The 24,248-nt window shown below is 42.0% G+C and overlaps 1 protein-coding gene across 3 annotated transcripts in view; it reads right to left on the bottom strand.

Annotated features, from left to right (window-relative positions):
- Nucleotides 1-24,248, bottom strand: part of LOC124067876 (polycomb group RING finger protein 3) — a 50,950-nt gene that overhangs the window by 7,488 nt on the left and 19,214 nt on the right. For 2 of the 3 annotated variants that reach the window (XM_046405610.1, XM_046405611.1), the window contains exons 3-9: nucleotides 22,747-22,864; nucleotides 18,823-18,919; nucleotides 14,907-14,962; nucleotides 14,553-14,660; nucleotides 6,559-6,647; nucleotides 3,230-3,367; nucleotides 871-951 (exon numbers count right to left, since the gene is read on the bottom strand). In XM_046405610.1, coding sequence (XP_046261566.1) covers nucleotides 871-951; nucleotides 3,230-3,367; nucleotides 6,559-6,647; nucleotides 14,553-14,660; nucleotides 14,907-14,962; nucleotides 18,823-18,919; nucleotides 22,747-22,864 — 687 coding nt within the window. Of the gene's footprint in view, nucleotides 1-870; nucleotides 952-2,212; nucleotides 2,458-3,229; nucleotides 3,368-6,558; nucleotides 6,648-14,552; nucleotides 14,661-14,906; nucleotides 14,963-18,822; nucleotides 18,920-22,746; nucleotides 22,865-24,248 lie in introns of those variants that run through there. The other variant, XM_046405613.1, reaches the window with a different exon arrangement.

Here is a 24,248-nt window from a genome sequence, read left to right as displayed (position 1 = left end):
TACATGGTGCAGAGTTATCTTTACACCATGCGTGAAGCCTTCAGCTGCAGGGGCAGACAGTAACAGTACGTTTGCTAGAGTTTTCTTTCCTTTTTTTGGGGGGGGGGGATGTATTACATTTACTCCACTGCATTTGAAATACAAACATCTGCATGAATGTTGAATGACTAAAGTATTCTCAGAATTGGGTTTTAGTTCAAATAAACGCAGTATTACATACGACACAGGGCTGGATTATTAAAAAGCACTGCAGTGATGAGCTTCAACCGTGCCGGTTCTTTTTAGTGTTCTGGTTCAGTTTCTTGTCTCCTGCACCCTATCCTCCACTGGGTGCTCGTTTGCACTGGGTGATCGTTTGCATGCAGAGCTAACCTGGCGCTAATTAGCAGGCTAACCCCAGCTGAGATACGCCTCTGCAGCACGCAGTCTGACGGCTGACAATTAATAATTTAGAAACTGTTCTCGTCTTAATTATGTCTGAAATCTAGGACTGAACCGTTTCAAAAATGAACCCAAGCTGAGCGGTAAATCAGCCGGTTATCGTTACAAAGCAGCGCTGGGATGTAAAGCTCGACAGGCGTAGCAAAGGTAGCAGAGGTACAGTCTAGTCTACCAATAAAGCAGTTCAGTTAAATCGCTTAAACTCCGCTGGCCGACACAGTCAAAACACTAAGCATGACATTATAAACACATGATTACTGAGCTCTCCGTCTCTGCTTTATCTGTGATTTGTTAAGAAAACATAAACTTTTAATAACCAGTCAAAACTGAATCCCAGTCCAAGTCCAGAGTCTGATACACCCAGACTTACTGAATTTGTCAGAATGAACTCAATCACATTAGGCCTACAACTCAAAGAAGAGGAGTCACCTTAAATCTCCATCTTGTCACAACAACAAATTTCAAAGTGTGGTCCTTTCCCAAGATTTCTTCGTTGCATAAAATATCCAGCTGTGAAGAGATAACAAAAGAGCAAATTAGTGGACAGTTTCTGACCTGTTCGAATAGAAATATCTCCTGATAGGTCAGCACATAAAACTTCCAGCACCCATATGCTGCCCTCTGCTCTCATTTTTCAGCTCTAACATCACTGCTTACAGCTTGGGAAAGCTTTTTTGAGCACACGGTCTCCCTGGCTCCTTTGCAGCAGTGAGGATTTTAGGTAAAACATTTAAGTTCAATCCTGAACCCAAGGCTAAATCTGCCGCTCCTCCTGTGAGGTCAACACTGCTACTGTATGAAGCAGCTCCTCACATCCGCATCTATACTGTGAGACAGAGACAGCCGGGAACAAAAACAGCCACAGCGCCACCTGCTGGCTCTGACTGGAAAGAAGCTCTGATGGATAAACACCAGCCAGCCTTTATCAGCACCAACAGAGAGGAGGAAACAGTCCAGGTCTGTGATTAGGAAGAAACCCAACATAATCCAGAAGGATGGCTAGAGAGCTGTAGTTTCATCTTGAAAGTCGGTGAGGGCTTTTGTGTCACAATAAAAGAAATTTGAGGGAAGAAAACCTGACAAACAAGGGAGCCATGCACCACAGCTTTGGGAAAAGAATCAAAACCTTCATCATAATAGACTTGCAGTAGAACTTCTTCATTTAGTCATTTTTAAGTCAAAATACCACAAAGGTCACTTTTTAGCTTTTCTAAAGTGAATATTTGCTTGTTTTCTTTGTTGTCTCTGATTGTAATTTGAATACCTTCAGGGTTTGTCAGCACAAAACACCCAATCTGAATTTCAATACGAGCTGCGGGAAACCTCTGGGGGCATTTCCTATGTTTTCTGACGCTTAACTACTGTGTTAGCTGAGAAAATAATTTGAAGATTAACAAACACTGAAGACAATCAGCATGTGCAGGCCTACAGACAACAAATAGACTGACTGGGCATTATATGAAGAGTTCAGTAAAACTAGTTCCCAAACTGTGGCTCAGGATCAAGACAGGATGATTAACAAGGAAATAAAGAGGAAGAACAAACATTTTCAAACTGTTCTCAAGTCTTTTTCTTCTTTCTTGTGACGGTCTGGAAAGGTTTACCCCCTCAGGCATTATCAAGCTATTAAAAAAGCACGAGACTCGTCTGTCCAGTGAAAACAGAACATCCACACATGGTGGTTTTGAATTTCTCAGATAAACCAAAGTCTTTTTTATGCTGCATTTTAATATATTTGGTCGTTTTGGAAGATTAAGTAAAAAGAGGTTTGTAATTTTCACCTCCTCCTTTATTCAGCAACATTTGGATGGGTTTACAAACATGAGGAATGAGTAAATAGCGCACTGTTCTCTGACAAAGCTCCCCGCCCTGCCTCGCTGCTGCAAACCAACTCAGTTCGAACAACAGCTTTGGACAGTCAACAGGAAGGACAACAAAGGCTGCTGGGGAGACCGGCTGCTTCGCCAAAGTTGTGCAAACGAGGCCGATGATATGATGGAGCCTACCCACTCATCTCTGTGACAGCCAGTGAAAGAGGAGACAGAAAATAAACAAATAGAGGACACAAAGGCGTCTGTGATGATTATTCACGGCGTTCTAAAAATCCATCTGTCGACTTATCGCCCACCGTTCCCTCCTGCTGCTCTGAACGGGGCGGTAAAGACAATAAATAGAAAAAATTATATCAAACAGGCCTGGCTTCCTGCTAAATATAACAAACATAATGAGTCAGTGCAGAGGATTATGCTGACCTTTTGGTAATTTCTTGTGAATAACTAAACTTTCTGGCCTACACTGTCCAGCTGGTGCTCCAAACAAGTTTAAACAAATGCAAAGAATTAAAAAGATTTGTTCCAAACAAAGTTAACAAGCACAGATGATTTTATCTGCATTATGTGTTAAGTATATGAATTAAGACAAGCGAGAACAATCGGTAAGTAGGTGCTGTGACGGACACTCCATCATGCCATCGAGGTTGCTCTCATCTTGTCCCATCACTCATTCAGGATTCTTAATAACAATAATTCATGAGCTGAGGTGGTTCTCCAATATTTCACCTCTTTGATAAATTTTATATTGTGAAACAGTCTGATGTAAAACTTCAAAATGCCCCACGCTGCATGACCTTTCCAGGATCTAAGCAGGTCAAAGCCAGCTTTGTGCAAACACTGACACCAAATGTCTCTTTAAATGTTATTAACTTGTACAGAAATTTCTCTTGTGAAAATCTTTGGCATGAGATGCCTTCTGTCAGCACATCTCCTGGGTGGGTGGATGGAGTCTGTACCTCATTAAATGATGTCAGGTTAAGCTTTTTGGCAATGAACTTCTTGAGGTGCAGGACTGTGGCTTGTGCTGAGCAGCGGATCCATTTGCGCTTCAGGCCTCTGAGCTTGCTGCTGTTGCACTCCAAGCAGATGCTGACCTGTTCGTGGAGATACAAAACAGGATAACATCAGTAAGGTAACAAATGACAACAAAGAATGTCGACAATAACAACTGAAAAGCTGGGGATGCCCAAAAAACATCAAATGGGTGACTTTCCATCAACAGGAGCATGAGTAGATAACGACTGAACGATCATTTTTGAGGAAACATTTCAGTGTTTACGTACAGGATTGTGTGCACAAAACTATCCAGTGGAGCTTAGATTTGGTGAACTATGGCATGTTTCCGCATGGTTGACCAATAAGAAGCCGTCACAGTGACCACACCCTCAGAGGTCAACACCAAGTAGCCTGAAACGGAGGCTGCTTTGTAAACGACTTTTCTGGTTTAATAAAAGGGTGCAAATTGAACCGGTTTGTGGTCGGTTGCTGATAGTGCAGATAGTGAAAATTTGAATGCTCTTCAAAAGTGAGAAAACAGCAGGAGCAGTGGCCCCGCTTCTAAAACCTGCCTCTGGGCTTGCAGCTAAACATGAGAATTTGGATATAGCCAACATCTCCTGAGTAACGTCTTTCTCCTGAAAGCAGAGTTCAGGATTATAAGATGGTGGTCGGTGCGGATTTCCAGCCCTGCTGGTACTGCACGTTCCTCTGAACTAGTGTTTGTGTTGGCCTGCGCACTGTCCCTCCACCCTGAGGTGAAACGGTGGGTGGTTTTGTTAGTCGATGCTTGCGGGAGTCAGAATGTGTTACAGCCACTGAGCTCCTGCCCCCACATATCAAAAGACAGAAGAAGGAAGACGGAAGCTTCGTATTTCTTCATTTTGTGGGTGTCCTCCTGTCACACTCTGTCTCATTTTTATCTCTCTCTTTTGAGACAGGAAAAAGCAACACAACCCTTTCTACTTGAACATGGAAGTCATCTCTCTTCTCAAGTAAACACTGGCAGCACGTCAGCGCACCCGCCGTCCGTCCTCTCACAAGCAGAGAGCAACATCGTAATATCTGCTTTCCGGTGGCGCTGGCAATGAGGGAGGCTCATAACGTTAAATAAAAGCTTCTGTAGCGATCTGGACTCCACAGCGGCTCCACAGCACTTACATTACATTAGCGGTGCCAAAGAGGCCTGCGCGAAGCTACTCACAGACGTGACTGATGCAAGAGTGAGGCATATCAAGAAAAAACATCACGCAGAGAAAGCTTAATGCCATTTCACCAGCTCATTACCGAGTCCTGAATGCTTGACGAGGTCTGAGGCAATACGTCTCCTGCTATTGTTTTTCTTAAATCTCTCTGTGTGTGTGCAGTTGTGTGTAAAAGAAAGCTGGAGCCTCTCTGTGTGAGCACTGACTTTGGAATTTTAAGGATGGATTAATAATTCAGAGCAAAGCTGCATTCTGCAAATTCTCCAAACTAGAAACTTTGAGTCCAAATCTTTTTCTCTCCCCACGGACATCCCGTCCTCGGACCTTATCCGAAAATACTCACCTCTGAAACTCCACTACTTCATGCTCTGCTTAAAATGTAGGTTTTTCTCCGTGGCTCCATTGTAACTGTCACTGATTTCATTAGCTTTCTCTGGCACTGCCTCACGCCCCAAGGTTATTCTCTGAAAGGTCGTCCAGAAGACAGCGGGGAAGTGTTCTGGAAGTCGGCCATGCGTGCCAGTTAGCCTGCCGGTTCTTACATCCAAGTGGCTTCTACATCCTCAGCTGACACCAGTGATGCTCCTCTCTCTCTTTCCTGTGCTTTTGTTCAAACTTATCACATGTGACTGTGAACCCCCTTCAATCTCGTTCTGCATTTCGCCATAATTCTGCCTTTACAATGCAGTTCATCTTTCATGATGAAATGACATCCTCTGGCCTCTACAGTCAGGGCTGGTTGCTACATTTTGGAAAATAAGTGGATCTTACTGACTTTTACAGCATCAAGTTTTCAGACCTCAAATATCTCGTCATTGTTTTAAGGCTTAATGAAAGTCTAAGCAAACAATAAAGTGGTATCCAACATTTCAAGCAGTAAGATTTTGGACCCCTGCAGTGTGCAAAATAATATCCAACCATCTTCTAGAGTTTTTTCCTAAACCTCACAGCAGTGGCCTCATTGTAATAAAGCTTTTGTTGACATGGTGCTGTTGTCTGTTTCAACATCCTTTTCCAGCACAGCCGTTTTCTTTTTGTTCAGTCCAACACGAATAATTTTTCACCCTGCATGGTGACTTGTTTTCATCAGCTGGTCTTTTTCTCTCCCAGTCCTACGAATCTCTGGTTTTCCTCCTCCTCCTGACATTTGACACACACACTGCTGTATTAGCTATTCTAAACATGCTCTGCACCACTGCTGAACATCTAAAGGGCAAGATCCTCACCCTCATCAGGGCAGGATGCCTTCCCCACATGACAGTAAAGAGATGGCTGATGGGACACCACCAGCTTGTCTTTTTGAAATCTGCATGTTGGGATTTTTTTGTCCTCTTAAAAACAACAACTGAAATGGCTTTTCTTCAGCCTGTGCCACATTGCGGGGGAGACGCTTTGTGCTCCTGATATCGTCTGTCCAGCACAACAATAACTCTGCTCCCTCTGCATTATTAATATCATTATGCAGCACTTGAGAATGTGCCAGAATACAAATGAAATCAAGAAAAGCCCATTTCCATTTTAATTGTGTTCAGCAGATGGCGGTGGTGTGGCACTGACACCCAAATCAAACAGCCCAAACACCAAAGACAAAAGAATGCAGTAATTGTAAAACAGTCTGATAAATCACATGGGGGGCACTTTTATAAAGGCAATAATTGATGTGCAGGCTTTTAAGGCAATTGTACCCACAATTATCACCAACAGTATTTTTCTTTCCTCTTAGTGCTTTTGTTCCTGGCTGATTGGTCTCAAACCCATAATTCTTTTATCCAATTTGCTGCTGCTAATCACTGCTAAAAGACAAAACAACCTGCCAAATTTCCTGAAAAATTCTAAAACTGCTTCACCTTAATTGCATTTAAACAGCATATTCATACTGACCCCTATCTGTGCAGAGAATTGTGATTTTATTTATTCACATTCTTAGATATCAGACTTGTATTACTAAATCCATAACATTGTTATGGTGCTCACAGTGCCTCAGATGTGCTAATGTCAGTTTGTAAACAGTACAAAGTTCATGGAAATCTTTTCTGGTGGGAGTAACAAGAAGCCTGTATTGAAAAACTGTTGACAGGACTTACCTGCTCATCACTGCGGTGATAGTCATTGTCCTCTTCTGGTTTTTCCTCTCCCGCCTCCTTATTGGCCGTGTCCTCCGATTTTGCATCTCCTGTGGAGAGAACCAACGGGAGGAGAAGCATTGAGCTACTGTGTTGGAAATCCTGACTGAGAATACAATATTTTCTCCCTGTTGCTTCAGTGTACAGTTCATGAACACCACTGTCTCAAACTGCAGTCAACCCAGTGATCAAGAAGCACGCTCGTTACCTTAAGTCATGAGGCCTGAGCTTAAGTGATGTCTTGAAGGCTTGTCCAACATGTTTGTCTCTGTGCAGTATTTAAACAGCTGGTGCCTGCTGGAGCGTAAAAACACCTCCTGCAGAGGTCCATTTATAAGGCAATTACACATTGGAGGGTGTCAAAGCATCCTTTAACGTGACTTATCCGCTGACTGAGTACGTCTCAAATACACCACTTCTAACCAGAACGAAACCCAGTCACACACACATAGTCCAAATCTATCAGCCTGCACGAGGGATGGCATCAGCTCTACCTGAATCAAAGCAAAATGCAACAATACTGGAGAGAACAGCAACCTTTGGTGAACACAGTTTAATGTGTTTGGACTGGTGTCCCTCGAGTGGTGACAACGACATCCTTTTATTCTAAACTTAACAAAAATCCATCTGAGTTTCCACAATGTCATGTTGTCTCGATACAGAGACTTCCTGCCTTAATCTGGTTTACTGTGAAGCAGCTGCTGCAGTGTTGTCCAAGACAAGTATGGTTTTACTTTTCCTCCTGTTGGCTGTGATACAGCAGTAGTATTGAATTTTTAGATGTGAAACTTAGTTATCAAAGTCAAAATTCTGCACAGACGGGTATTGCTTTTCTGCAGCCTTTAAAAACAAAAGAAACTGTGTCTATTCTTCCCGGATTCAGTGGAGGTAATAACGTGGTGGGTGTGTGTGTGTGTGTGTGTGTGTTTGTGTGTATGTTGACAGTTTACTTCAGCTCAGACTGCGAATGGGATTGCGTTCACCCCTCTGTGACCATTTTCCATTCAGGCTAACTGTCACCAATTCCACTGAGAATTACCAAGAAAGGTGTGAGTGTGCCCTGGTGTCTCTGTGGTGATTGTCTCCAGAGTGGGCCCCGCTGATTGCTTACCAAGAAGGGTGGGGGTGGGGCACTTGCTCTTATTGCTGTGTCTCAACCTTCAAACTACCTTAGAGCATATTAGTGGCTCCAAACAGATATGAAGAAGCTGTTTGTGTTTGGGGGGGTTTTCACAACTGAGCTGGCTGACTCTTACAGTGTTTCTTTTCTGTCCCTCTCGCTTGCAGAGAAATCACAAAGGCAAGCGCAATGACAAGTGAAGTGTATGCGCATGAGCTGAAATCGCCGAGAAAGAGAAAAGTGCACTGAGCAGACTCATCAGTTTCTTGCGTTCAGTTCTCAGGATAGCAGGCAATTTAATGAAATGAATGTCGTGTGGTGGTGGAAGCCCAACAATTTATTCTGCCCAGGTCGAGACGTGCTAGGAAGAAAACTCAGTGTGTGCACTTAAAAGCAAAGTGGTCAGAGCTTTTGTTTTTGTGCCCCTTTGTGACACCTTAGGAAAACTTCTCTCATATCACTTGAGTATGAAGCCTTTGTAAAGGGCCTCTGAAAACTCTGTAACCTGAATTTCAAAGCCTTTAAAAGGGGGCAGGAGGCTCCAAATTAGCTCCTGGCAGACACTGTATGTACAGTACACCTGTTCCACTGCTGAGTTGTATGCAACAGTCTTTTTGTGCACGGTCCCTGGTATATATAGAAAGAAATAGGTGCTTGCTGTGTCTGCACCTGCGTTTAGCTTTAACTTACAGCCATTATAACTGAATCAAACGGTGACAAAGAGTCAAGGCAAAAAATCAAAATGTCTTCAAAAACTTTTCAAACTGGATAACAGTGTATAATTTTCTTTTTTCGTAATCTGATTAATTGGTTCTTCGCATGCCATCTCCCCGTCTCTCTCTCTCTGTCCTCAGTTCTTATCATTCCTCTGCAGTACAACCTCTATTCTCCACACCAAAGTTTTACGTTGACATTTGGGGGTTGCGGAAATACAATTACTAATCCTTTTCAGCTCCATGTTGAATAGAAACAGAGAAGACACGCTTTCCGTTACATCAAGACCAACTAAATTTACTGGGCTTAACGTTTCCAGCATTAACATTTCTGGCCTTGAATTCAGCTCTGAGGAATTAGTAGGTGCTGCTCTGTCCTGTGTCATTAGCAACATGCCAGAAGAATTCATTTAACCCAGCTGGTTAAAGAGGACTCCAGAGAAAGTTTCTATTTCTGAGGGATTCTGGTTAAATGAGCCTTTAATTAATGCAGTTCGGCTCGGCTGGCAGGGGCAACATTAACAGAGTGCCCACTGTCGCCTGTAGTTAGTGGAGTGTGATCTCTGCTTTAGCATGTGTTAACTTTGGTTTGCCATTTTTAAATAAGAGCTAATGAGGAGCATCTATTTTCTCACCGTGGACAGGAAGTAAACAAGCCAGAGTCTGGCTGTGTGTTTAACTGTAGAGAGTTACTTTAAAACCACTGCGGCGGAGTTGAATATATCAAAGTCTCAACATGTGATAATCAAAAAGATTTTTTTGGCCTTGAAAGTAAACAATTTTAAAAACAAGGTCAACTGCTCTTGACTGATGGTAAGGGACAGAATAACCTCTAGAGGTTGCTAGCTGGGCATTTTAGACTATACAATTTGAACTCAATTCTCTTTAAGAGAATGTGCAATAACGTGTCAACTGGCACTACAACATAGTCTTAGTCACTGCGATTATGAAGGGGAACTTTGTACCAAAATGATGACACTACATTAGCTTCGGCTGGAGGACTGCTGATGTTGCCCCTTGTTTCTCAGAGTGGACTGTAGGGTTGTTAGGAAGAAGTGGAATCACTGCATCTCATCAGAATATAGCCTTGCATCTGTGTGCAGAGATTCAGGTCTTTGAAGATTTAAAACAAAAAAAAACAAAAAAACTTGTAGTCAAACCAAGAATCCCATGGCTCTTAATCTTTTTGTTTGTTTTTTTTAGACTTGGGTCACATTATTCCATCCAGACCAAGATTTGTTTCTTCGGTCCTTCGGGGAGGGGAAAGTCATTACTTAAAACGTGGGAGTTATTCCAAACAATTTACAAACAGTGCACCATGCATCAATTTCATCAGAATAGTAAGCACTGCGAATCTTAAAAGATGATCTCTGATTATCAAAATGCTGCTTCTTTGGTCCTTCTATCATGATAAAACTGAACAAAATCCAGTGATGTCTGAGTGTGCAACATGGCATATTACTGATATTTCTACTGATGCTAATGTGACACTTTCAACCTAGCACATCATTTAGCCTTTGGTGAGTGGAGGTTTGGTCAAAGTGTTGGCCTCAAAAAAACTTCACAAAAAAAAAAACACAAAAAAAGGATTCAAGATAAATAGTAATAAAAAAAAAAAACCTGCTGGACAACGAGCCACCAAATGATTTGCATATCTGATTTCTACGTTTTTTTCTTGTGTATCAAAAGTTGAACATTTTTTACCACTACCCAAGACCTGAGACCTCAGATTTGTTTTCTTTTTTAGCACTCTGAATGGAACTGGTGGTAAAAAGCAATCGAGGAGTCCCTCTGGTCTGCATTGTTGTCGTCTGTGCAAATGGTCCATAAAATGTGTGAGTGTGCGCTGTAGCTAAACCTGTCTTCAAGCCACAAGTCATGGGAAGCCGGGGAGCAGTTCTACTTCCATTTGAGCCTTAATTACCAAAATCAGAGAGGGGGATTAAGCAAGCGATTAGGCCTGCCGGCATGAAAGCCCTCTGGACACACATTCCCAGCAGCCCCTGGACGTAAGCTGGCACGGAAAAGCCGTAGTGCACAACAAGCCGGCCAGGGACTCTTTCAGATTGGCTAAATTGCCTCCATCTCTGCTGCTTGATGGCTTCCGCAGTTACTTGTGGCCAGGATTCTAACGTTACTCATTAGATTCGTTGGGCCCTCATGTCTTACGTACTACAATGAGACCAGACACACTGCTGAGGTGACCACCTTTTCTTGAAAGAAATTTTGTAATTAAATTTAATGACATTTTAGCAGTTTCATGGCGACACATTGGCGTTGTAAAAATAGGCTGTTTTTCCACAGCCACAGTTTACAGCATTCCTCTACCCTGGCTTTGCTGCTGATATCTTAATGTGTTACTGCCACCTGTTGATTAGTGTGCATTAGTGTAAAACCATCGGCGGCTCCAATGACTAAAACCCCAAACGCTGTTGGATTCCGTGCATTGGTGAGTTCCATGAACATGGAGATCTGCATCAAGAGCACCTTTCAAAGAACTGATAATTAAAACAGCATGTTCTGATGTGAACCAGAAACGTTCATTCATGAGCACTGATCAGCGACTACAGGAGGAAATTTGGGGGCAGCCGTGGCCTAGAGGTTGGAGAAGCGGCTTGTGATCGGAAGGTCTCTGGTTCGATTCCCCCACCGGACGGGTAGGTAAAATTTGAGTGTGGTGGAGCAATAATGTCCCCACCCTCCTTAGCTGGCTGATGTGCCCTTGAGCAAGGCACTTAACCCCCCCAAAAAATATGCTCCCCGGGCTCCCAGTGTGGTTCACTGCATGTTGCATGTGTGTGTGTTTCAATCAGTGATGGGTTAAATGCAGAGAAGTAATTTCCCATCTTGGGATTAATAAAGCAACTTAAAATAAATAAATAAAAAAAAAAAATCCACAGCCCAGAACAGTAGCTAAGCAACCACCTCCCCATCCTCAGAAACTCCCTGCTGTATGACGGACCTGTGAGCAGTCGTGGGTTCAAAATTTGGGCTAATGGGGCCTTCTTCCACCTCCAGATGTTGATCCACGAGGCTCAACTGAATATTCAGATTGGAATATGCATCCAAGTTGCCACCTGTCTGTATTTGCAGGACCTGGATGAGCTGCTGCAGAAGCACAAGACTCAGACCACTCATAGAATATGTGTGCACGCTGTTTGCAGTGTATTTTGGTGTTATATGAAAAGTGACGAATGTGTACCCACAGAGCAATTCAAATGACCCCTGTGATTTGAAGAATGTTTTTAAATTTACTGTTGAGGCAATCAATCAAAATTGTATGACTTGGCCTGATTCTGAAATATCACTTGCACAACACTGGGTTACACCACCAAAGTCAAAGTTTTGAGTGCCTGAAACCATTTTTCCACGATTAATACTTCATTGTCTGATATGTGCGCTGACACAAACTGATAACCATAAGTGAATTGTATTCAATCATTTAAGTGGAAGTGTGGAAATAATTTAGTTTGTATGTTTTAATTTTAAATAATGTACAAAAACTTTTTGCAAAGAAACACTTTGGTTAGAAAAACTAATTCTTTTCAGGGTTTCCATAATGTTGAGAATGAAATAACTAAAGCAAACAGGTTGGAAGGTCTGCACATCTAAACTTTGAATCACGGTGAACTAAAGAATGCAAATGTGGTTGCATGGCAGTAGGCTCCTGTGCAGTGATGACAAAGGACAACTTTCCAGTCACCATCTGATTTCACATAATGGAAAAATAAAATGGGGTGATGCACGATGGAGTTGGTTCATACACTATCCCCACGTACAGAAGCTTACAATCCCTTCACAGCTGCCACCAGGGTTCGAGTCTGGCCTGCAGACTTACATACCTTCCCTTCTCTCTCACCTCCATTTCCTGTCACTCTATCAATTAAATGGCATAAATGGCCAAACAATTTAAGTAGTAATTTAAAAAAAAAAAATCAAATCCAACACTGTGGATATCCACCCCTTCATGAGGGGTGCACAGGGGACCAATACTGATAGCAGATCATCTCTCATTTTTTTGTATTTTAAAAAGTAGCTCACAACACGTAACTTATGCACACCTGAGGGTAAGAAAAGCTAATATGTAGTGAGGAAAGATGGAAGATTTAATACTCCAGAACTATCATTAGTTCTGCTGTGCTAAAACTTGCAGACTTTTTCCCTCCCATCTGAATGCTTAGTAAGATGGGAAGTAAGATGTACTGTAAATAACAAAATCCTCTGAAACTGTAAAAAAAATGAATGCAATGGCAAAGACTTGTTTGGCTTGTTAGTCTACACGACAGTGGCTCGACCCTGTGGTGTAGCCTGTGGGAGTTCACAATATGGGCCAGTTTTGCATTCAGGGCCGTTTGTAAATGAGGTGCCTTTTTGAAGAATGTCCTTCTTTTAAGTTTTGCTGTACTTTGGTCGTGCTGTGTGCTACTGTTTTGCCATTAGAGCCGTTGCTATTAATCAACTAAAAAAAAATAAATAAGCAAACATTAGCCTAACTTTTCAGGCTTGCAGTAAGTCAGTGTAACTTGTATGAGAGTAGCCAAAATAAGACTGATCTCACTCTTTCACGGTTAATAGAACCTTTTACTTTACACCGCTCATTACACAGCATGGTGAAAAGATGGTAAATCCTGAATACTCATTCTTTCCAGCTGTTTTATGTCCACCATAACATCATACTGTGAGTTCACTCCAACTGAACTGCTGGAATTTGTACACAAAGTCAACAAACTCTCCCTCAACTTTCGAGAGAACAAGTTGCTTTCTGGTGTTTGTATAAGGGAACTAACTGCATTTTCTTTCGTCGAAGCCTTGCAGATTAAGTCGAAAAACATGGGCTCCCAATACTTGCTTACTCCTAACCGATGTAGGCATCGATGAGTCTTTGCTGAAATATTCTGGCACTGACTCCAGCTACAGTCCTACTCTAATGAGTTGCTCACCAACGTACAGAAACAAAAACTTTCCAGTGGCTGCTTGATTTCACATGACCAACAAAAAAGAAAATAATGATTAAAAAAAATAAATATCAAATCCAATGCTGTGGATATCTACCTCCTAAAGACGGATGCGCAATGTGTCTTTTTATAGTACTTCTACTTCTCAGGGCCAATACTTAGAACAGATCATTGTATTTTAGAAAGAATTTCATAACCTGTAGATTTTGAACACCTAAGGATATGAAAGGCTAAGATGCAGTGAGGATGATGGATGATCTAATACTCCAGAGCTCTCATAAAATCTGCTGTGCTAAAACTTGCAGACTTTTTCCCTCCTGTCTGAACCTTTGCAGAACATGTACTACAAATTACAAACTTCTCTGAAACTGTAAAAGAACACGCGTAGGTGAAGACATTTTTGGTGTACCGGGTGCAACGATCTGATGTCATGAGCATGACAGCAGCCTTCTTCTCCTTTTTCTACTCCTCCTCCTTCACGTTTATTGGCAGATCACAGACCAGCTTTAAAGGAGCTTACCACCACCTACTGCATCAGGGTCTGCAGATACTTCTTGTTAGGCCAATGAATGCAATTTCAGCTTCATATCATCAGCTCTTTTTATCTGCTTTTTCTGTGCTACAATGTACTACAACGTCAGGCACATTCTATTACATTCAATCTACAACTTTACAAAATGTATTTGTGAATCCTCCGTCACAAGGGGGGGATGCGTTTTGGTTGTTTTTTTTTCTTCTCGGTTTGTTTGCTCACCTCAGTCAAGCTGACCCCTGCAGCCGTTTGGTCAACCTTCAGCTAGATTAAGATAAACAGGCTTTGTTTGTTTGTCTGTTATGTCCTACCTTCAGGTCAAGTTGGACAGGCGAGAACCTGCTACAGTCAATCTGTCAGGGGTCATTACTGGATTCACAGAGGGGCTGCTCTCACTAAATTTGCATTTTTTAAGCACCAAGTGCTAACTGACATTTAGCTCCATAACCACACAGGACTGAAACTGCTGGATGTACAACATAACCATCATTTCACAAAGCCTTTGGCAAAAGGCATGAATTCATCCATGACAGTTTTGTTTAACAAACCAGAGACACAGTCTGCAAGTCAATCCTCTGGGTGTTGATTTAAAAAAAAAAAACAGTCAGTGTTAGCATGTGTGAGGTGGATCGTACCGTTGCGCTGATCTAAATGAGTCTTCATGTTGCAAAGCTCCCCTTTAATGTCTCCGGGCACCTCCATCCCCAACTTCTGATAGAACTCTCTCTGCTTCTTTATCTCCGCTGCAGAATAGGAGAACGAGAGGAAAAGAAAAATCTTTATCTCAAGGTCGCTGCTTTCACTGGACATTTAAGATTCAGTATTGTGTTCATTAGGCCCCCACCAATGACAACAAGAATATTTGACTCACATTTACTCAATTTTGCCAAAGAAGTTTGTGAACGCGTACAGACATCAACACCAGATATCTGTTTTAAGGTTATTAACTGATCTCTCAGGTGTTGCATCAGGAAGTACATGACACTTACCCTCTTGAAGTCCCGGTACCAACTTGTAGACAATGTCTTGCATTGTTCTGTCATGGCTGCAAAGAACAAGAAAATGATTAGTTACCTCAATTAGCTTGCGGGAGTTAACAATATGGGTCAAAAGCATAAGTGTTTTACATTCACGGTTCTTTGTAAATGCCCTTCTGAAGAATGCCCTTTCTTTTAAGTTTTGTTGTTCTTTGGTCATGCTGTGTGCTACTGTTTTGTCATTAGAGCTGCGGTGAGTAGCTGATTGAAAGAAAGTTGCGCAATATTTTGATAGTCGATTAATCATTTAGCGACAGCCCTGTTTGTCACTGTTGTGTGTCCTGTTTGCGCTCCATAGTGTGTGATCACTGTCTTGTGTCACCTAATTAAATGAAACTAAATGAAAATAAAATTGTTCTGGTACAAAATCTGGGGATGTGAGCCAAAGAGTCAAGTCAAAACTGCTTAAAGTCACGCTCGAGTCAAAAATGTCTTTCTTTCTTGTCCCAATAGCTATTTGAGTCTCTAAAACGTTTGAAGTGCACACATGCAGTATGTAACCTATGATGAGTGGTTACAAATAGATCTACAGTCCGACTCTGGGCACAGCTACCTGATAAAAACATGAAAACATCAAACTGACACTAAGGACGACCGCAACAAACATGTTATGATAGACTGAAGTGTTCAGGTGGCAGCAGCTCTCAGAGGCCAGTGTGCAGCATATGCTGTGTCAGTCAGTGTCAAACAGCGTTTCACTGTCAGGCGGCGCAGGTGACACAGGTGCACAGTGATGCTGATGGTGCATTTTGACAACCAGCTGTGACAGCCAGCTAACAGAAGCACCATGCTGTGTTTGCTGTAACCTTCTGGAGGAAAAAAAACCCTTGAAAACTGCACCACATTGGTCTCCCCTACCGTCCACTGGGAGAATCACTGTTTCCGGGGCTAACATAAGCTGCCTAGTGCTGAGGTTTGCTTCGAAAAGCAGCAAAACACTGCCCCCTGTTGGACAGTGCTGGTAGTACACTGATAAATTATTTTTAGTGCTCATGTATGTTAAACATCAGATACTTTTAGGTCAAGGAGTTTATTGTCATTACAACCATGTATTTGTAGTACACTGAGAAAATGAATCAATTTTCCTCCAGGATGCTACTTAAAAGTCTGATGTTGGGCAGAGGTTGTTGCTATGATGTTATGTAAAGCCCTTTGAGACAAACTGCTTGTAAAAATGGGCTATACAAATAAAGTTGCCTCTCTGTCTGTCTGATGCCTTGGGGAAAGGAATTGTTGCAGAGTCTGGATGTTAGGGTCCGAATGCTACAGGTCCTCCTGCCAGACGGCAGGAGGTTGAAGAGCGTGTGTGCTGGGTGTGTGGTGTCATCCACAATTCTGTTTGCTTTGCGGATGCACCGCGTGGTGTCAATGTCTGTCATGGAGGGCAGAGGGACTCCGATGATCCTCTCAGCTGTCTTCACTACCCGCTGCAGGGAACTGTAGTCCAGGACAGTGCAGTTCCCAAACCAGGCAGTGATGCAGCTGCTCAGAACACCCTTGACAGTCAGGGGGTGAAGGATGGGCTTTCCTCAGCCTTCCAAGGAAGTATAGACACTGCAGGGCCTTTTTGGTGCTGTGGGTTGAGGTGAATCTCTCTGCCAGGTGCTCTTGAGTGAGAATCTCCAAGAGCAGTCGATGCCCCCCCCCCCCCCCCGTCTCCTCTGAAGTCAACAACCATCACTTTAGTTTTGTCTGTGTTCAGGGACAGGTTGTTGGCTCTGCACCAGGCTGTTAGCAGTTCCACCTCCTCTCTGTAATGCTGACTCATTGTAATTGCTGATGAGACCCACCACAGTCATTAGCAAACTTGTTGGTGTGGTTCGAGCGGTGCATTACTGCACAGTAGTGGACTGAGCACCCAGCCCTGTGGGACCGTAGTGCTCAGTGTGGTGGTGCTGGAGATGCGGTTTCCAATCCAGACTTCCTGAGGTCTCCTGGTCAGGGAGTTGAGGATCCAGTTGCAGAACAAGATGTTCAGGCCTTAAGTAGTATTTGTACGGGTACTTGCACTTACTTATTTAGTAAAGTAACACATGGTATCTTTACATTTACCTTTTACATGTAACAGCTTACATGCAACATCTACCCAAGAAAAATTACTAAACGTACATTAAGTAATTCCTTCACAGAACTAAACACTATGTGAAGGATGCTTTTTGCAGGAGTCAAGATTAAGTGTCAAGCATGTTTTAGTGATGTGTTACTGTCTTAACCAGAATCACAAGTTGCAGGATTAGTTCTGCTGAGCTGATTCTCTGTGAGGAGACGTCTGACTGTGATTTCTGAGTTCAATCGCAAACATCAACTTTGATCAATCCTCTTGACAAGCAGATGGTTTTTATCTGTCTGGCTGATGGGCGTTTAGCCTTCACATCACTTGTGATGTTTTCCCATCAACTCCAGTTTTCTGCATACAAAGAGGCAAAAACAGATGTGCAGACAGCTAATGTGTTTGAAATGGGACATTTCCTGCAAAACAGTGAGTCTGCAGACAGCGCAGTTTACACGGTAATGACTAAATTGCTGGTGCACATTAAGTTTTTGTGTTGCATTAATCAGTTGTTAATCAGAGGCGGCACGAACAATGAAAATACTGCATCTTTACTGTTTAACTAATGAGAAAATCACTGCTCAAAGTGATGTTAGACATTTTGGACAATGCTTCCAACTTTGTGGCATAAGTTAAGGTAAGGCCCCTTTCTATTCCAGCATGACTGTGCCCCAGCTCACAAAGCAAGGTCCATGAAGACATGGTTGGATGAATTTGGTGTGGAAGAACTAGGAGGGCCCACAGAGAGCTCTGAGCTCAACCCCATCCAACACATTTGGGAAGAAATGGAACAGAATTTGTCAGCCACATGAATGGGCATAAATTCCCATGTCACTGAAGTTCCTTTTGGTGTAAGGGCCAGGTGTCCCAATATTTCTGTCAACAAAGTATCTGTCGCCAGTAATAAGAAGGGGTGAGGTATCTGTGTGCAGTGTTGAAGTATGTGAGTTTTATGTTGCCTACTTCAGTGTTTGTGCCAACTTTCTGTTACTTCAAGAACGTGTTGGCAAAAACTCACAGACTTTAAATGCAACAATGGCCATTTTTTTCCCAAGCTGCACCGAGCTGAAGTCTGATTTTATTATTTTGATTCCAGCTTCAGAAGAAGAAATGGTTGTGGTGCCACTACTGAGCCAGCAGCGACACCTGGTGGTAAAATATGATGCGGCAGTCTGGTCTGACCTTAGGCTGAATATCAAACTGGTTTAAACTACAATTTAAACTACTTTAATGAACCAAACTAGATTTCTCCCTGGGGTGGCTGTGCTGTAGTTCAACTCAGTCCAGTGTGAAGTAACTGGTAGCTTTAAAAGCAGCCTGCCTTTCACTGAGAGGAACATCTCTTTTACTGCAATAAAGTGTTAACATGCAGGGCTGTGAGCGAACTGGTTTTTATTACCATCAACTGATTACAGAGAAATTAATCTGAAAAATCACGTTAATTAATGCTGGAGTAATGTGAAAATCTGCACAGTCTCAGACAATCCATTTAAAGGTGTAATAGTACTTCTAATGAATAGCTGCATAAATAATTTTTTGCACAATAAACTGTATTTTCTAGTTCATGTAAGAAACGGAATTGTAATTGAGTTTAACTGAACCTTATTATATTCATGTGTGTGTGTGAGACAGAGAGCTTGCATGGGTGTGTGCACACCATCTTTGTGAAAGAGGAGTGAAGAAAGAAACCCAGAGAGTGGAGGAGTGTTCTGTAGTAGACAGGAAAGAGAATGGAGGAACATGAAACTGAAAAACAGTTGGGAACTGTATTTATGTGTGTGTGTGTGTGTGTGGCGCAGCAGTCGCTCCCTCACTCACCCGATATACTGCAGTGGATGGCTCTGATGAATAACAATCCTACACGTGGGGCACGTGTTGTTTTCTTCCAGATACTTCACGAGGCAGCTTCTACAGACTGGATACACACACACACACATTCATGATTACTCTCCAAGCTACAGATTAATAAATAAAGCCATTGATGAATAGGTAAACCAGGTATTTAGTATAGTACATACCAGTATATACCAGGTATTTTAGCAGTTATTCTGTGTGATTGTGAAACCATAATTCTAATTATTTGTTAAATACTAACTAGCCACAAGCATAGACATCGCAGTCACACTGCAGGACATGCAGTGTCAAGGCTGGCAAAGTAACTTCAACATGTCAGGCTGCAGCTTTCCCGTCGCTTGACACCACAGAAAAATCATCTGCATCCACCACCACCTGTGAATATCAGGAGGATAAATTGTAGGTGGTGCTGATGCTCCAGTCAGGTGTTGTTGCCAGTGCAGAAAAAGAGGATGTAGTTAAATGAGCTCCAAAGTTGTTGTTTTTTTTTTTGTTTTTTTGACTTATGATGACTTATTTGCTGAATCTGTTTCCACTTCACTTTGTCACTTTCTTTTAAATCACCACAAAAAAATGTTCTCCTCCCCAAAGCATAAAAAAGTTTGTGACTTTTTGTGATCATGTAGTTAAGGGACCCTTTATAAAAATGTCTGTTGGGTGTATATGTTACAAATGAATACCAGCTGGTGATTTGCCTTCAGATTTTTAAATTCACAAACATTGGTTCTACTCATATTACTGATTTAAGAGTTTGAGTTTGCTAATCTATTACTAAGTTGTCAATGTCGCCAAAAGATTCTGTATATCCTCTTGAGCCATTTGTTTAGTCCATTTGTTTCCCTATTAATCAATGAAATCATTAAAAACATCACAGTGTCCCCAGGCCCACAGTGACAGGTTCAAACTGACTGCTCTGTCTGATCAGCACCAGATATTATAAACATAAATATAAAATGACATAAAACCTTCAGACTTCAGGAGCTGGAGTGAGGAAATGTTTAGGATTTTTCTAATGTCTGTATTTCTCGACTCTCTAAAGTGCTTTTCTAACAACAGTCTGATTAAAAATGACAACTTAACCACTAAACACTTGACCTTTCACCTCCCTGTGTGCAATATGGGACATATTCTAAGAAGCAACTCTGCACAGTCACTTCAAATCATCAAATCATCAGTTCACATCCAGCACCACCTGACAGTATTTTATTGTTTTAGTGCAGTGAAGCGAAGGCTGTCAGAACAGCTGCAATGGTGACGTGATGTGAATGTCTTTGTCTCCGACGCTGGAGTCACCGTTTATTTTTTTCTTCCACAGGACGAGACTGATTTGCGGTGGACAGAGCAGCTCCCGTTTGTGGGGAAGGAGCTCCTTCTGGTGGACAGGCGAGGGATTACACTGCTTGGCATGCTGCCTGCCCTCATCGCCATTCGAGTATTTATAGCAAACAAGAACATCTTCATGCTGCACACATCAGCTGGGGGAAAAAATGAAGGCACTCAGAATCAGTTGTTAAGACTTCTGAGGTGTCAGCTAAAAAAAAACAAAGAAAAGAGACTAAGGTGAGTCTTTAAGGCGAGAGAGAGCGACTGACTGGTCCACACTCCAGATTGATCAGATGGCTCTCACTGAAGCACATGCACGGTACTCTGAATAAATGTGTCAAGTTCGATTAAACTGCGCCAAGCACAGCGGCGGGTGAGAGGACCTTCAAGCTCAAAACCCACAGAACCCTGTCATTACTTTAAGCTGCCATGTATTTAGGGTTTCACAACAAAAAATGCAGAATATTAACTTGTCTAACCTCTAGCATTTGTCTTGATGTTTTAAATGTTATTTAAAACATTTTAATTAAAGGGCACTTAAGGTTGCAGATTAGGCAATCAGACCCTGTCAATCTGGTGACTCCCAGGATTTAGAAACTGGCTAATCCAACGTCGTAAAACTTCTGTTTCACTCCAGCGGGCAGTAAGCCAACATGTAATACAGGAGGCTTCACCTGTAGAGGAGCTGCTCAACAACATCCAGCAAGAGGATGGTCTTAAGAAACAGTAAATGAGGCCTCGCCAGCTGTACAGCAAGTGTCTGGTTACATGAGGAGGCGTTTCCTGTTTCAAAAGAGCAATGAATAGTGCCAAAACGTCCTTACATGCAAATTTACTCAAACTTAAATTTGCAAATGTGAACCCACTGGAAAACAGCAAAACTCTAAAGTCAGGTTCGATCCTAATGATCGAAAAATGAATGGAAAATGATGCAAACATCAAACTGTCCCATCAGTCTTAAACATTTTTCTTTTTCTTGACGTTAATTTTTTATATTTTGTCTGTTTTGCTTCCAAGTTTGCTTACTTTGGTCATGTTTATTAGATGACTGGACCCAAGCACAAAACCACTTTTGAATGAACCCAACAGACCTCAGTAAAATCGAAGTACAACCAAATTAGCTGCTGTTTCAAGTTTCCAAACCCAGTAAAAACACCTTTAATTCATATTCCAGATGAAGTTAATTAAAGTATTAAGCCCATGTGGTCTTTATAAGGTCTTGCCATTTTTGTTTGAGACACAGAGGGTTTTGTTTGATTTCCTCTCTGCCTTTGAAGAACACACAAACCCTTAGGTGTTACCGTGGACAGAGTTAACAGCTTTTGAAAAACTTTCATTTTGAAATATCTGTTAGTTTGGTAAGTGAGCAAGATGGGATAATGTCCATCGAGGCCAGAACTGCGTGATGAGCAGCAAGTTTTATCCTTTACATAATATACTGGTGAGATACATTATGATAAAACAGCCACTCTGCATCAACTTTTTATTTTTGTACTCATATTACTTATATTATACTCATATTTTTATGCTAATACTATTACTTTCCAAAATCACTCAGTGAAATCCAAACAGACTGCAGTCCAAACAAGAAGCTTCATTATAACGTGGTCGTCTTGGAATCAAATTAAGACCAAATTAATAAAACATACATCGCATTTTCACTGTCCATGACTTTGTTTCTGAAACTATACGACAAGAACTGTTGCAGCTCATTGTTCAGGTTTAGACTAAGCTTGTTAATTAACACGCAGGGAGGATGCCTCAACAGCACAGGATAAATCACAGAAGGATCAACAGAGCAAAAACTGACTGAGAAAGGAGGCTATGCATGATGAAAAACATTTTATAATCTTTAGCCTGTTGGGGATGCTGGTGCAAAATAAACAGATTCCATTAAATTCCTCAGGTCAGGAGACAAAAAACAAACCCAGAAGTTATTTGAGGATGCAACTTGTGGAAGTGTGTTTTTCAAAGACCTTTTAAAACAGACTTCAAATAATCAGCTTTCAGCCTGAAGAGGTTTCATAAGACCAGACAGTATACTGACTCTAACTGGAGCTCTAACCCACAGTATTATCCTGCTTTATGGAAAACAGGCTGCTAATGATATACCACAGGGTGAGTGAGAAATGACATCTTCATACCTTTTTATAAGGGCTAATAAACGTGCAGATCACCTGGAAGAGATAAGACTCTCATTTCCTCCGATCCTGTGAGTCATCCAGTTTTATAAAATCACATTCATATAAAGCATGACAGCGGTTTGCTATACACAAATCAGAAGAAACTGAATGTCGTGAATGTGTGAAACACAGCTGCACGATCACGGAGGCACTGCTCCGCCTCCACAAGTCATGCCATCGGGGGATAACCTGAAGGCAACACCTTCTGAGCTGAAAAAAAAAAAAACCCTCGAGAGACAAACAGAGCCAATGTGTCAAATAAACAAGAAGAGAGACCAAAACAGGAAGGAAACCAAGCGAGGCGGAACTGGAAAGGTAAGAATATTGTGAGTCACAAATAAAGACAGGAAAAAGAGAGTAGAGTGTGTGAGGAAGGACTTACAGGTGTGTAAGCACTCTGTGACAGTGGTGGCGTCGATCAGGTAGCCCTCACACAGACGACATGTGATGTGGGCGTTGATGTGACAGAGCTTTATCTTCCTCGTCAGCATGTCGGGGTTCTGCAACAACAGAACAAGAACAAAGTGTCAAGTTTAAAGCTTTAAAAAAAAAAACCTCAACACAAACTGATGTAACAAAATCCAGCACTCTGACTCTGCTGCTCAAAGCAACACCAAAAGGCGACTTCTTTATTCAGTTAATTCTCAGTTATCGTGTCCTTTCTAACATTTTGGAAGGAAACCCTGGAAGCTCTCAGGTTCAGTTTGTCTGTCTTTGACGGCCCTGCAGGTAGAGGTTTTAGGTTCAACCTCTGAGACCACTAATCTGTCCTACTATCAGTCACTTCCTGCTCACCCACTGTGTTGGGCTCTACAATCACAGGACTGTGAGCTGTGATGCATCACATCACAGAGCTATAAAGAGGGCAGACACAAGAATGAATCCAAAACGGTTTTGATCTGCATCTACATAATCATAATTTCATAGTGAGTACACAAGAAAATACCACCTGCATGTAACGTTACCAGGCTTTTCTTTGCGTGTCTGCTGGTGTATTACTTCGAACATATGAGTGAGAAAGAAAACATTTCATTTTTTGTGACATTTTCACGTTTTGGTAGATGTGGACGAAAACAGGGAATCCATGAGCGTATAGGAACAGAATCCAAAAAAAGGCGGTACATCAAACACACAGCGGGCACAGTTTCATCAGTGCTTCACCACTAAAAGCATTAAATAAAAGCTAAAGCAAGTACAAACAACCAGTGATATCCCCGATAATCACGACGAGGAACACTGAGCTGAATACCACCATATCAGCTGGCTGCTCTTCAGCGTTTTCTCTGCCTCCGAAGCCACTTAGCGATCACTACTGCCAGCCACAGGTCCTGTATCGCCTGTGTTTTCTTCTTCATGTGTCTTTTTGTAGGAAACCCCCTCTCTGGTCTACTGCAGCAACAGCAGCCTGTTTCGGTGTTACCTTTTTAATGCTGCTGTGATACGACTGAAGACAGAGACACCATCAAGTAAAGACTCACAATAACACTCAGACATAAAAATAAATCAACTTCGCTGGCAGAAACTGCTTAGGTGATTGCTAACTTTAAACCATGGTGAACATGGTGAACCAAGATCAGCTGCAGTACGCCGAGTCTTCACTTCAGATCACAGTGAGACAATGCGGACTAACAGCCGCTGATTCACGTGCAAATTAAAAGAAAAAAGTGCATGAAAACCATGTCGCAAGCAGTGATTTGTGATCCAGAAGCTGAGTGTGTTGAGTAACCGAATGACTAACTGTGGTTTCACTCTGTGAGTAACATCAACAAGTGACTGGGAGTCCTCTGTTCTCACAGAGCCGAGCTAACAGGGACACTCAGCTTTCTGTGCGTTATTATTATTACAATACACTCCCTTATTATGGGACATAAAAAAGTGCCAAAA

Source organism: Scatophagus argus, chromosome 12, assembly GCF_020382885.2.
Source record: "Scatophagus argus isolate fScaArg1 chromosome 12, fScaArg1.pri, whole genome shotgun sequence".
NCBI lineage: Eukaryota > Metazoa > Chordata > Actinopteri > Scatophagidae > Scatophagus > Scatophagus argus.
This window is presented reverse-complemented; position numbering and strand designations above follow the sequence as displayed.